Source organism: Lithobates pipiens, unplaced genomic scaffold (assembly GCF_037356315.1).
Source record: "Lithobates pipiens isolate NorthernLeopardFrog02 unplaced genomic scaffold, aLitPip1_a1.2 Scaffold_37, whole genome shotgun sequence".
Classification (NCBI taxonomy): Eukaryota; Metazoa; Chordata; class Amphibia; order Anura; family Ranidae; genus Lithobates; species Lithobates pipiens.
Genome location: NW_027507825.1, coordinates 16,296,225 through 16,311,688, shown reverse-complemented (window position 1 = coordinate 16,311,688; position 15,464 = coordinate 16,296,225). Strand labels below are relative to the sequence as shown.

Genomic DNA, 15,464 nt, shown 5'->3' with positions numbered 1-15,464 from the left:
CCTCTCTCCTGCACCCGTCAATCTTCAATAGATAGATTCATGCATTGCATTTATCTATGTGATGTCGCCGCCTCCTATTCAGGTGTCAGGCCGTTTGTTGGGCACCGGGCGTCTGAATTACAGTGGAGGGGGTGTTTTTGGAAGTGCCTGATTAGACCTGTCGGCTCTAATAGGCTTCCAAATTGGTAAACAGCGGGGGCACTGCTGTGCGTTCGCTGCTTACGCAGTAATGTGTTAGGGAAGCGATTTATTCAATTCCCTAACACTGACCTGCCTCTCAGCCAATCAGGTGCACCGGGTCTGGTTACCTGTCACCTGATCAGATGAAGCGACAGGCGATGTGATTGGATGTCTATCGGGCGTCCAATCATAGCAGAAGAGGACGGGAGAAGACACTGAGGACTTGTGGAGGAATGCGCTGACCCAAGACAGGCAAGTGTTGGGCACAGGTGGTGGGGGGGGGAGAGGAGAAACGACACTGGCGGCAACTGATGGGGCACAGTGGTGGCAATTTATGGGTACAGTGGCGGCATTTGGCACAGTGGTTGCGTTTGATGGGCACAGTGGCTGAGTTTGATGGGCACAGTGGTGGCAATTTATGGGTACAGTGGCTGCGTTTGATGGCACAGTGGCGGCAATTTATGGATTCAGAAGCTAAGTTTGGCAGACTGGCTGCGTTTGGGCACAGTGGCTGAGTTTGATGGGCACAGTGGTGGCAATTTATGGGTACAATGGCTGTGTTTGATGATCACAGTGGTGGCAATTTATGTTTCTTTCTGTTTTCCAGTTTGCCGCCCTCCCCCCCCCCCCCCCCCAAAAAAAAAATATGTGAGCACCAGCTGCCACTGGTGTATGGATGTTAAAGCACAACTTCACCCCTGAAGGGAAGTTCTGATTTTCTGCCTCCTCTTCAACTATTTTTTTTTTTTGAGAGTGGGTACCTGATTTTCCCACTTCTGCTTGAATCGGCTAGGCCAAACCCCCCTCCGCCTGCAGCCTCTTGAGACACATCACAAGTCCCAGGAGGCTGCGGGACCATTTACAGGGTGCAGTGCAGCTTGTGCACGTGCAGTGGGGAGCTGGCTGTGAAGTCATTTGAGTCACAGCCAAATTCCCACAGATAACATGGTGGCGACAGGGACCTGAAGAACAGGGAAAAAACAGCCCAGGTGAGGACACTGCTGGATCCTTGGACAAAACCATGTAGTGCAAGGGCCTGCCTGATTGCATACACATTCTCCTAAGATTTGACCTCCTATTATATGGTTTTGGTAAATCTGAAGGGAAAAAAAAAATCAGCAGAAAATCTGATAGTGTGTATGGGGCCTTTTATCAAAAGTCAGCTGCTACAGTACAATACTGTGGCTGATAGGGTTGCACTGATACTACTTTTGTAAGTAGTACTGATATTTTTTTTCAATTACCAATACTTTATTAGAGGGAGGGGGGAGTGGATGGTGTCAGTTTTTGTTTTTATTTATTATTTTTACAATTTAACCTTTAATTATTATTTATCAGCCCTGTTGGGGGGCTTTGGTGAGATATCAGGGGTCTAAACAGCCCTTTGACATCTCCCCTTTGAGACAGGGAAATGATCCTGTACAATGTTGTCATCATATAATAGCAGTTTCTATACCATGACTGCTCTGACTGTAAAAACCCCCGTTTGCTGTTGCATATGTTAGGTAGTCATAAAGAGGTTAATTCATTTGAAAAGAGAGCAGAGGTGACATTATGACTTTAATAGACTATGATGTCTCCTTTAAAGATAGCCTGTGACCTTCACCATGCTATTACACAGAGGGCTTATCAGCCCCCCTTTGATAGCAATAAAGTCAAATTGAAAAAAAAGTAAAAAATAAAAAAAAATTTAAAAAATAAACGAACCCTCCCAAAAAAAAAAAAAATGCCAAAGCCCCCATTTGCACAAGCATGCATTTTGCGTATGCACCTATACAAAAATGATTGAATCTGTATGATTCAGGAATCGCCATGCACACCGGAGTGAGAGTAATAATTCTAGGGTCATAATTTACCGGTAACACTAAACGAATGACTAAAGGTTTTTAAAACATTTCTTATATACATTGTGAGTGTCGTAGTGTTTCGCCATTTCACAGGCATGCCATGTTAAGTAGTATGTTTTTAAAAACGCCTCTAATTCTGACTCCCAAGACTATTCCATTCCATATGATGATATGGTAAAGACCCCCCCCCCCCCCCCTCACGATGGTGCAGCCAGAAGCTCCTCGTCCGGTTGGTTCAATGAGGGATTTTAGGTCAGTTGCCGGAGATGGAGTAATGTAGCCTGCAGCTATGCGCCTTTGTCTAAAGCTTTTTAGTGCGCTCCAAATCCCCGGCCTGCATTGCTTTCCATGCTGGAGCTTCACAAAAGGAGCCAGAGAGCTACAATGACAAGACAGGAGGGGCTGCAATGCTTTATATAAAGGGTGACCCTGGAGAGGAGGCCTCTGCCTTATTCACCTGCACACCCTGCTGAAGGGCCAGAAGATATTACATGGGAATAGATCAGTAATCATGTGCACAAGACAGAAAATCAGAACCATGGGCATCTGTCCTTATAGTAAAGCGGTGGCACTTTCATTGTGGCTCTGTAGCTGAGGCACATAATCCACAGTGGAGTCTGACACAAAGCATTGGTACACGCTTGCCGACTGCCAGGAGTACATGTACTGCTGGCAGGCGGCTCCCCCAGGTACCACGATGAACCCATACAACCAGGGCAGGACTTAGGGTGGTGGGGGCCCCTGGGCTTGAGTCACTTTCGGGCCCTGCCTTCTATACATTACCGCATTTATCAGCATATGACACGCGCCGGTGTATAACACTCACCCCAAGGAGGGAATTTTAAGGAAAAAAACTTTTAGGAATGAAGTTTAAGGAAAAAAAATTACATTTAAATGCCCATCAATGCAGGCTTATCAGTGTCCATCTGCAGCCTTGTCCAGTGTCATTGCAGCCTTGTCATTTGCAGCCTTGTCATTGCAGTCTTAAAGTTTAAAAATGGCGCCGCAGAGATACAGAGTCCGGTGTATCTCGGCGGCTCTCGGGTCCTCTCGGTGTATCTCGTCGGCTCTCGGGTCCTCTCGGTGTATCTCGGTGGCTCTCGGGTCCTCTCGGTGTATCTCGGTGGCTCTCGGGTCCTCTCGGCAGCTCTTGGGTCCTCTCAGTGGCTCTCGTGTCCTCTTGGCGGCTCTCGGGTCCTCTGGCAGTCCCGAGCGGAGCTGAGAGTAGCCGCGTGTACTCGGCTCGGCTCACAGTCACGCCCAGTCCCTGTGTTATGTCCATCATAGGGCGGGACTGGGCATGACTGTGAGCGGAGCCGAGCCGAATACACTCAGCCATGCATCTCGGCGGGGCCCATGGGCTTGAGCCCAGTCAAGCCCAATGGTAAGTCCAGCCCTGCATACAACGCAGTGAACCCCCTGGTTTAGGGTCAGGCATGTGCGTGCCCCTGACTAATATGTCCTGTGATTGTACACAGCACCAGTTTGTCAGCAGGTTACAGCCAATCATTTTGGCTGTATGGGAACAAAAAAACAGAATCAGGCTGTGTTTCTCCCTATCAGTCACCTTTCAGAACTGACATCAAGGAAAGACTACAGCCAGATCTGTATCCCCTTGAAGTGGAAGTAAACTTTGCTATAAAATAATTTTTTTTTTTTTTGTGCCCATAATGTGTTGGTATGCAGAGCATACTCGTACATTATGGTAGAATTACCTGGCATATGGTGTCCTCCGGGGCTGCAGAGGGATCGATCTGCTAGGCCCCGGTGCTTCCATCTTAGCCTGGTCTTCCTTCGGCCATTTGATAGGCCAGGCCGTAATCGTGTCACAGGAGTCACATCGCCTGCAGCACAGATCTGGGCCATAAATGTTCGCTAAGCTGCGCATGTGCTGCTCAGCTGACAGGCAGAAGAGACCAATAGGGTCTCTTCTGTCATTAACATTAGCATTCTAACACTAACCTCTCTAGCCCTGAAAAGTAAAAATCAAAATACATACCTTTTTCTACAGGCGATTCGATCTCCAGCGGTGGAAGCTCTGCAGAGGACACGACCGACAATGGCTGTGAATGGAATGGGAAGTGACGTCACACATAGTTACTATAGGTGATTCCGTTGACAGACGTGTCCTCTGCACCCGCTCACACAGCGAAGCCGCGGCTGACAGCTCAGCGTGGGATTGAAGCTTCCGCCACTGGAGATTGGGTTGAGTCGCCTGCAGGAAAGGTATGTTTACTGATTTTTATTTATTTTTTTCAGGGCTAGATAGGTTCGTTTCAGAATGTTGGTGTAGATTCCGGTCAGCCATTTGTTTACAAATTGACTATATCTATCTATCTATCTATCTATCTATATATATATATAGATCTCTCTAAGTGATGGATACATATGTGATTCTGCACTTCTGCCTAGGGGGTGCTGTGATTAGCCACAGTAGAAGCTGATCAGAGGTTGCCGGGCCTATGGATGTCCGCTGGTTCCCACCGATCGTCATATAGAGACGCTGGACAGAGCTCTGCCTATGTAAACAAGGCAGAGCTCCGTTTTGACAGCAGGGATTTGATGGATTTCGTGTCCCTGCGAAGCAAGGCATAAAATCGTAAAAGCACCTCACAAAGTACACAAAAACACTGGTTGAGCACGCATTTAAACCTTTGACTGTCCTAGATGTTTAACCCCCTTCCCAGCCAGTGCCATTCGTACAGTGACTGCATATTTTTAGCAGTGATCACTGTATTAGTGTCACTGGTCCCCCAAAAAAGTGTCAAAAACGTCAGATTGGCGGCCGCAATGCAGGTTCCATGACCGTGCAATTGCCAGTTAAAGTAGTGCAGTGCTGAATAACAAAAAATGCTCTGGTCATGAAGGGGGTAAAACCTTCTGGAGCTGAAGTGGTTAAAACCGAAGCTCGTTTTTGGTGGCGTTGACCATTAACCACTTCTCACCCAACACAGTGTCCCTTTAAATAGTTTGATATGCTTGGGGACGGGAAGGATGATCATGTGACTGACTGCTGTCACAGTGGTCACGTGATGTCAGGCTACCACCTGGGCCAAGAGTGGTCTTGATGCTGAGGGTGCACAGTGAGCACTTTCGGCACTCAAGTAATGGCCGCTCAGGGACATGTATGTGCAGTGTGTCGGCATTAAAGCCCACCCCTTTTGCCTCTGCACATATGTATTGAGCGGTTGTAAAGGGATTACCGTATTTTATTTGCAAGCTTGGGTTATGCACTATTACTATTAGAATGTATACTACAAACATTTTCCTGTATGCGACAGGGGACAATGCAAATAGGCCTACCAACTTGGTCACCTAAGGGGGAATCCCGCTAGGTTCAGATCTTGAAAGTGAACATACAGCAAGTATTTGAAAGTCAAATTGAAAAATGCTTTTGGTAATGTTGAATGACGACTTGATTAAACGCACTACAGATCCCCTAAATTTGATAAATACTTCCTGCATGTCTGACGATAAACCTTTCACACCATCAGAAGAGTTTCAGCCACTCCCCGTGTTCACAGAGAACGTCAGAGAGTCGCTGCGTACTACAACCATCATAGAAGGAAAACAGAAATCCGCAGGAAATCTCTCCAGAATTATCAAATATATGCAAGATCTGGAGAGCCCGCCCCCCCCCCCCCCAATACCATCATTGGCACCCCATTGCATCATAGGTCCTCCCATCGCATCAGAAGCCCCCCATTACATTATAATATCCCAATGGCAGAGTCCTAATAACACATCAGAGTCTTCATACCTTGAGATATCAGAGGCCCCTCCATCACATAAGAGCCCGACCTTTTAGCTGCAGGACCGGGGTAGATGTCTGGAGAAGGGGCTCTTCTGTCCTCTCCGGAAGTCTGGGGGTGGCCCTGCATGCTGTCTGCCCTGAATCTACATCATGTGTTGCCATGGCTAGACCGCTACCACCATAGCAATGAATGATGCCATATGCCTTTCCCTAGAGCAGGGATCTGCAATTAGCGGACCTCCAGCTGTTGCAAAACTACAAGTCCCATGCCTCAGCCTTTAGGTGTCATGCTTGTGGCTATCAGAGTCTTGCTATGCCTTATGGGATTTGTAGTTCTGTAACAGCTGGAGGTCCGCTAATTGCAGATCCCTGCCCTAGAGCGTCACTGGTTGTTATGATAAAAATAAAAATACAAGTACTAAAGCGCAAATATGGATAACTAGTGAGACGCACCTCAATAAAAGCTGCAACCAATTAACAGTGCTCAGTCACCGAAATTTGTAGTATAAAATATTGGTGCGCTAAAAATCAATATCCCACCATATATAAGGGAAGTGCTAAAATACAGTGCTCAAACAATGGGTCCCTAATTAAAGGACAGACATACCAGTGCAAAATACCTAAATTGACCAGTCCAAAATAAAAAATGAAGATTAAAATATAACCCCCCCCCCAGATTAAATAGCGAGATATAGTGCTAACAATATGCAACTGAAATTAATTGCATCAAACCAAAAAAAAATAATCAATGGTCACACATTCAAAATATAAAGGAAACAGGTAGGAATCACCACTGTCTGGTGTAAAGAAAATGAATGTCCACAATTTGCGCTCATAAACTCGCTTGCTACTCCACAAACCTGGGAACCGCCGCTGACATCAATTCTGGAGTAAAATACTCCCAAATAGTCTCATACATAAATAGTACCAGACAGGTGTACAGAGATCCCTATTGGTAAGCAAGCAGTTTTGCAACACAAAAAATAAATGTTCAAATATACCTGGGATATGCAATTAGCGGACCTCCAGCTCCTGCAGAACTACAACTCCCATGAGGCATAGCAAGACTCAAGCCTGACACCATGAGGCAGGGGCATGATGGGACTTGTAGTTTTGCAACAGCTGGAGGTCCACTAATTGCATATCCCTGAAATATACACTTAAATGGACTTGCGCTCTGTACAACACTGGTTGTTATGGTGCTGGTGGCCAGCCCACCCAGAGCAGGGCAACTCATGACGTTGATCCAGGGCAAATTTGCTCTTGGAGAAAACATTGATCTACAGAACGTAATCATAGATAAGTTTGCACACTCACCAGTCTCTGCATGCTCTTCACATGGGTGGGACTGATAGACAGGGCCTCTTCATACCATCTCTTGGCATCGTCAATATTGCCTCGCAGCTCGGACACCTGACCTCTCATGTACAGCACATTGTGTGACATCGGGAACAGGTTGGCAGCTTCCTGGATACAGGCGGTGGCTTCTGATGGTTTTCCTATGCCGATGTATACCTCCGCTGTAATGAGATACAGAGAACTACAGGTTACAATGCCATCTACAGTCACTAGAGCAGTTTGTGGGTGGAGGAACTTGACTGGCCTGCACATAGTCCTGACTTCCACCCCATAGAACACCTTTGGGATGAATTAGAGTGGAGACTGTGAGCCAGGCCTTCTCGCCCAGAATGGTCAAACATTCCCATAGACGCTCCTAAACCTTATGGACGGCCTTCCCAGAAGAGTTGAAGCTGTTATAGCTACAATGGGTGGGCCAACTCAATATTAAACCCCACGGACTAAGACACCATTAAAGTTCATGTAAAGGCAGGTGTCCCAATACTTTTGGTAATATAGTGTATGTTTTAATGCACACTGTGTATACCAAAAACAACACACAATATTTACCCCAATTTTTTGTATATTGTAAAAGATGATGTTACGCCAAGTAAATAGATAGCCAACATGTCATGCTTTAAAATTGTGCACGCTCGTGGAATGGCGACAAGCTACGGTACTTAAAAATCTCCATAGGTGACGCTTTAAAAAAAAAAAATCATACCAGGTTGCCCGGTTAGCGTTACATAGGAGGTCTTGCACTAGAATTATTATTTTTTTGCTGTAATGATCACAGTGATACCTCATGTGTAGTTTTAACACTGTTTACATATGCGTTCGTGAGGGATGGGGGCCCTTACATTTTTCTTTTCACTTTTTTTTTTACTCGGCCCATTTTTTTAAAAATCACTTTTATTTCTATTACAAGGACTTTAACCATCCCTTATAATAGAAGTAAGGATGACAGGTCCTCTAAAAAAAAAAAAAAAAAACCTCTAAATTTACCTTTTTAAAAGCAAAATAAATAAAAAAGTTTGTATCTTTTGGTAAAAAAATAAATAAATAAAAATACTATGGCCTGGGAACCAGAAGGGATGTCACATGTTGCTCTGGTCCTCTAAAGCAGTGGTCATCAACCCTGTCCTCAGGGCCCACTAACAGGCCAGGTTTTAAGTATTACCTTGGGGAGATGCAGACTAGAATACTGCAATCACTGAGAAGCAAATGATATCACCTGTGATGTATTTCAGTTATCTTGCAAACCTGGCCTGTTAGTGGGCCCTGAGGACAGGGTTGATGACCACTGGTCTAAAGGCATAGAGACAAATGGTGGCCATCTTGGCCTCGCTTTTCTCTATGCCCAGTGAATGGCTGCACCGGGCTTTACCGATCTGATAGGTAAACCTGGTAACGACCCTCCAGTCCATGCGCCCCCAAACCCCCCAGTGATCCTGTGGAAAATTTGGACCACAGGATCATAGTAAAATACTAAAAAAACAGGGTTATGGCAGCAGCTAGCCCTGATATTTAAAGGGGTTGTAAAGGTTCGTGGAAAAACACCTGTCAGTGACCGGCCCCCCCAGCCCCCCTGTTCTACTTACCTGAACCCTTAAACTTGTCCTGACGGGGATGTGCTGTCTGTGCCCAGGGTTTTGGGCTCTTGATTGGATAGATTGATAGCAGCGCAGCCATTGGCTCCCACTGCTGTCAATCAAATCCAATGACGCAGGGGGCAGGGCTGAGTCCTTCATTCGCTGTCTACGGTGGCGAAAGCTAGACTCGGGAGCGCGCCCGCAAAGTAACTCCCCCCCCCCCCCCGGGAGAGTGCTTCTCCTAGGGGGGTTATCTGATGTGGGGAGGAGCTGTGAGAGCTGCCGAGGGACCCCAGAAGAGCGGGTTCGGGGCCACTCTGTGCAAAATTACTGCACAGTGAAGGTAAGTATGACATGTTTGTCAATTAAAAAAAAAAAAAAAAAAACCTTTAGTGTCACTTTAACGTCAAAGTTTTTTTTTCTATTGGCTGGTTGGCAAGTTAAAACCCCAATGTGAAAGTCTGGGAAAGTGCCAGTATAGTGGTATGTGTATTTTCAATTTAAAGATCGTATCTTTTATGTACACAAAAGTTTCATTGTATTTTAGTATACTATTATTACATATTATAGAGAACAACAAAATACAGCTTCAAATTAATGACATTGTTCAAACACAGGAGTGAGAGAGGGGGGAGGGGGAGAAAAAGCATAGAGATGGAAGAAAGAGAGAAAGCGAGGGAAGGGAGGGGGAGAGAGATACAGAAAGAAAATACAGACAGCTTGTGAAAGGATGGGGAGGCGGGGGGGGGGGGGGTTGATCTCGCTCTGATCTCAGTGAATGAATTGGTGGACAGTGCGATTGCCAGGCCTGTGCATCGTCCACACTGATCAGGACGAGGTCTGCCATGTATCAGGTGCCCAGCACACTAATAGGGATGTACAGACAGATGACATGTTCTGTACACCGGCTGGCATGGCACAGTGTCTATATATGGAGAGATCATCGCTGTGCCCGTGGGGGGGGGGGGGGGGTACACAATCCGAAGCATCTCGGGCGGTGTGATGTCACACAATGCTGTCCTCGTTTAACCCTTCTCTGCATGCAACTCCACCTCCTGCAAACTAAGGAGCATATTTCATGCCCATTACTGATACCGCCAGTGCGGCACAATGACCCGACCAATGAACAGCAAGACACAAATTAGAACAAATCATGCCGCCCCAAACGGTGCAGGCTACAACACTTACCATCCAACCTACACTGCTGTAAAAAAATAAAAAATGATGACCTCCATTAAGGAAAAGATTGACCCCCCACGATTACAATAAAATAAATAATAGGATGATATTTCTATTATATCCACTATTTATAATTTATTATATCCACAATATATTATATTATTTATCCACTTCAATGCCAGGCCATTTTTTGCTATTTGGCGCTGTGCTACTTTAAATGGCAATTATGCGGTTAGGCAATTCTGTACCCAAATTAAAATTTATGTAATTTTTTTTTTTTTTTTTTTTAAACAATCTTTATTTATAGGAGATAGGGTATTACAGCATGATATACAGTAAAAGAATGAAAAAAAATGAAAATAAACAGGATAAACATTTGCTGCAGGTAATGCTGATACGTAATACTCCAGTCGTTCCTTTTTCGTTTTTCACTTGTAGTGGGAACAAGAACATGAATAGTCAACAGTCATAAATTAACTTCGTACTGATCAGGTTATTAAGAGAGTATTTACCAGGTGACGGGTCAGCACGATAGGTCAACTGATTGTTGGGCTGAGTAATCCCAGTCCGCAGTCTAGTTCGTGCAGTATAGGACTGGTCTGTCCTCTTGTAAGGGGTTCTCACGCGTGATACGCTTGGTCAGCTTTAACGTTGCTACATGTCTTCGGAAAACCAAAAATACCAATAAGCGTGTATCGATTGGTATGTGTGAAAGTTATAGGGTCTACAAAACTATGGTGTGTGTATATATACACACACACCATAGTAGTTTGGTGTAGCCCGCAGTTCTACTTTAACCCCTTGGCGCCGGCCATATGCAAACATGCGGCCTCTCTGCGCCTGGTTCTTAGCACTGAGGGTCTGCATATTTGCATTAACTGCCCCCCAATGCCCCTGTGCTGAGAGCGTGCACACCACACAGTTACTATCACTTTAGCGAAAGCTCCCTGCAATTGGGAGTTTTCGCACCACATGACCGCCGTGACAGCCAATCACGGCAGTCACGTGATCTTAAGCCTCGCCCTGTATCCAGCATTATAAACCACTTCGTAAAGGCAGAAGGTTTTTTATCCTAATGCGTTCTATGCATTAGGATAAAAAATCTTTTGTGCGCAGCAGCCTCCCCAGCACCCCCTAATTACTTACCTGAGCCCCTTCTCTCTCTAGCGATGTCCACGAATGTCTAAGCTGTCCAGAAGGATCCTCCTGATTGACTGAGACACAGCAGCTACACCATTGGCTGTCAATCAAAGTCAGTCATTCATTCAGGGGAGAGAGAGGGCGGGGACGGGTCAGGGCTCCATGTCTGAATGGACATACAGAGCTGTGACTCGGCTCCAGTGTCCCCATAGGAAGTTGGAGGCACTTGATAGGAGGAGGGACCAGGAGCAGTAAAGAGGGACCCAAGAAGAGGAGGATCTGGGCTGCTTGGTGCAAAACTAACTGCACAAGATTTTACAATCACTTTAACCACTGGAAGATATCGTGCTTGCTGCACAACATCCAGAGTGCACACCCTGTCTGGCTTTTGCTAGCAATTCCCAGCCGTCAAAATCACAGCCAGGAGTTGCAGTGTAAATAAAGCAGCCATTTACAGCAGTTGATGTAAAAAAACTGACCACCTGACACAGCACTTAAAAGGCCCCCTTTCACATGGGGCAGATCCAAGCAGAATCCGCCTGCTCAGCGGGGGGAACCTCTCCATTGATCCCCACTGAACAGGCAGATTACAGGCTCTGCATAGCGGAGCGGACATGGGCACGTCTTGCTCTCCTCTATGAGGCGGTCAGATGTAAACATTGGATTGGATTTTGGATCGGATTCCAGGTGGGTGTCACTGGACACGTTCGCTGAAATCTGCTCTTCCATAGAGGACAATGTGTGGTCCGATCTGTCCATTGGTGTGAAAGGGGCCTAAAACCTGTTCATAGATAAGATAGATACAAAGTAACTGATTCATCTGCAGATCGGAGTTTTATTGCTGCCTGTGTCTCTGTTGTAGAGATCAGCTCTCTTTATTTGTCCTATTGACCACAGAGAAAGAAAGTGAAGGGAAAAAATAATTGAACTAAAAAGCACTTTCTATATTTGCCTGAAGCTCTGCTGTACAGTCACACTCGCATGCCGTGCATTAGGAAGGTCAATAATCTGCTCGCTGTTCTGCATTGCTCAGTCATTAGTCACTTTAGGTGTTATTTTAACGTTCTCTTCGGAATGTAAGGCTGCCGTTTGTCTGAGCAACTGGGAGATATTTACTACGACTGTCATTACCTTCCTTTATACAACATCGGGCAACTTAAAACAGCGCGGTGCCTACACATGCCAGCATATTGGTTCATACCGTCTTGTGGGCCCAGGCCCCCCTAGAACCTGGATCACACCACCTAAGCTCCTCGCCTTTTCTCTAATGGAGCGCAAATGTTGAATATTTAAAGGCCAAGTTCACCTTTGGAACATGTTATACCCATATTTATAAAGTTGTTCCAGCACCCCCCCCCCCCCCCCCCCCACAACCCTTTTCCTCACCCATGAAAGTGGGCAAGGGTTCTTCTCACCAGCAAATTTTGGTGCGGCTGTGCAGGACCCTAAGAAACTACAATTCCTGCCTTCCACCATGGCAGACAGGTTTGTAGTTTGTGGTTTGTAGTTGTGTGTGGACTGCGAGGGCGCTGGTGAGCATCCTCCTAATCCACACATCTTTCCTCCAGCTTTCCAACAGAAAGCCAATGTAGATATATGAGTAGAAATCTTGAGGATGTGTCTGCAGGAGCCTGACCTTGAACCTGTAGTCCACTTATCATGGGTGCAATGGCCCGCAGGCTCCTGCAGAAAAAAAATAAAATAAAAAAATCACCACACTTTTTTTCCCTACAAGAATAGGTGTATTTATTATTTTTTTCTGAAAGGCAAACTTATCCTTTTAACCGCTTGCTGCCCGCGCCATAGCTGAAAGCCAGAAGGGCATACATGGATGTCCTCCTGTGATCACGCTGCCCGCGGGCTGCACTCTGTGGTTGCCGAGTCCTTTGGTCACAGATCAGGGTAAAGGGCCAATCACAGAGGCCCTTTACCACATGATTAGCTGTCAGTCATTGACAGATGATCACAGGATGTAAACACAAGCCAATCGGCTTTTCCCTCCTCATTAGGAGAGAGACGATAATTGGTTTGTGTTAGGGACATGTGCACCGATAACCAGGGCACTGATTACCAGTGCTGCCAATCAGTGCCCACCAGTGAAATTCTCAGTCTTTTTTCATTTGTTTAGCAAAAAGTAAAAACCCCAGTGGTAATTAAATACCACCAAAAGAAAGCTCAATTTCTGTGAAAAAAAAAGCTCAAAAATGTCAAATGGGTACAGTGTTGTATGACAGCGCAATTGTCATTCAAAGAGCGACAGCGCTGAAATTTGGCCTGGGCAAAAAGGGAGTAAAAGTGCCCATTAGACAAGTGAATAATCTATAGAAGATTGCTTGAAGCCTGTGATCTCACCGATGTGTTTTAAAACATTTAAATATATATTTTTTAAATTAAAACAACTATGTTGTACTTACCTGCTCTGCGCAATCTTCTGGGGTCCCCTGCCAGCCCCGTCTCCCCCACCTCTTCTCCATCTGCCCCCATAGCAAAAAAAATTGCTATGGCGGCAGATGTGTGGGCTCGATCCCGAGCCAGGCTTTGTGTGTCCATAGACACACACACACACACACACACACACACACACACACACACACACAGCGCATCTCAGCCATACCCCCCGCCCCGCCTCATAGCATATGATTGACAGCAACAGGAACCAATGGCAACCCCACTGCTGCCTCAGTCCCCTGTTAGTAGAGGGAGAGGTGAGAGGAGAGATGCAGCCATGCACAGTGCTGCATGGATTGAGGAAGTATTACTGGAGGTTGTAAAATATTTAGCAGGGAACACATTAAAAGGTAAAAAACAAAAAAAACAAAAAACTTTTTAGCTTTAGAACCACTTTAGAAACAGCCGATCAGTGGTGGTGTATCCATAAAGGGCACAGGAGTGCCACCCCCCCACTATAGATAGATTCATGTTTTGCATGAATCTATGGTTGCTGCTGCTGCCGCCGCCTATTCCATTGTCCGGCCCCTTGTTGGGCGCTGGCACCTGAATTACAGTGGCATTTTTTTGGAAGCGCCTGATTAGAGCCGTGGGCTCTAATATGCGTCCTGATTAGAGCCGCAGGCTCTAATACGCTTCCAAAATTTTAAACAGCGGATGCAATGCTGTGTGTTCGCTGTTTGCTCAGTGTTGGGTTAGGAAAGCAAATAAATCGCTTTTCTAACACTGACCCGCCTGTCAGCCAATCAGGCACTCAGGTCTGGTTACCTGTCACCTGATTGGCTGAAACAGGCACTGTGAATGGACGCCTGATAGAGAGGATTGGAGATATCGAGGAGCATGGACGTGGACGATGCCACCATGACCCGCTGTGAGACAGGCAAGTCCTGACTCCTGGGCAATGCACACTGGCAGCATTTGATGGGGCACAGTAGCGGCAATTAATGGGCACAGTAGCTGCGCTAGATGGCTGAAATTGATGTTTTATTTTTCCCAGTTTGTTTGCGCCACTGCAGCGGATCATGGAGCAGTTTTAAGTAAAATCGATCAGAGATCTGTTTATATTGTGATCATTTTATCTTGTAATGCAACATGGAAATAAATTCTTTGAAAGATTTTCTCTGCAGTCCCATCCATTTCTTTCCTATATGGTGGCACCTGCAGTCTTCATACGTTGCACATATGCAGGTTTTGTTACCCATTATAAGACTTATGGCCTTAAAACCATTGAGCTGTTCCTGCCATGGCTGCCTGAGTGCCATGTGCCCGAATGTGACAATCACGGCATGCAAATCAGGGAACGGTATTTGCCGATTAATCTGCTAATCTTGGAAAACATCGCTGCCAGCGTTTGGAGCTTGTTCCGATGTGCGCGGTTTATCTGGTAACCCCGAGGTTATATGAATAATACATTCTGGCTAAGTCCCGGTAAGTAGGAAGAAAGGGGATCTGTTCACATTCAGAGTGACTGATCTTAACTTGTTATCTACACCACGCCGGCTGCAATCAAGGTGCCAGCGCTCCCATCACCTGCGGGGGGGGGGGGGGAGAGACAGCCAGCTTCACCGCTGAGCTAAACAATCAGATAACCTTTATTTAATCCAGTTATGTATTTATGAGAACGATCGTTATATGTGCATTTTAAATACAGTTAATGCACATCATTGCGTTGATGCCCCTTCGCTGTGTTCTGCACCTGCAATGCTTAATGGCGGTGTAGTCTGCGGGAAGAGTGAGGCAGGAAGGAATACCTACTGTGGGCAGGCTACAAGGATAAGCAACCCTGTGTCCACCACTGTGAGTGCAGGCGGGGAAGGCGCTCGTCTCGGGTCCAAACAACTGTTGAGCAAAGGACAGATCCCATAAAGCCACACATCAATGCAAACCCGCTGGTTTTGGAATAAATGGCAGTCTCAGCTTGGGCTCCAGCCAGGCTACTCCGCCCCTCAGAGCTCACAGCGTTTTGTAAAACCAAAAAAAAAAAAA

At 46.0% G+C, this 15,464-nt stretch overlaps 1 protein-coding gene across 7 annotated transcripts in view; it reads right to left on the bottom strand.

The window, feature by feature from the left end:
* Positions 1–15,464, bottom strand: part of TTC7B (tetratricopeptide repeat domain 7B) — a 225,331-nt gene that overhangs the window by 7,570 nt on the left and 202,297 nt on the right. For all 7 annotated transcript variants that reach the window (XR_013269953.1, XM_077466764.1, XM_077466766.1 and 4 more), the window contains one exon: positions 7,099–7,301. Coding sequence is in view for 6 of the 7 variants with exons in the window: in XM_077466764.1 (XP_077322890.1) it covers positions 7,099–7,301 (203 nt within the window). In the remaining variant the exon portion in view is untranslated. The remainder of the gene's footprint in view (positions 1–7,098; positions 7,302–15,464) is intronic.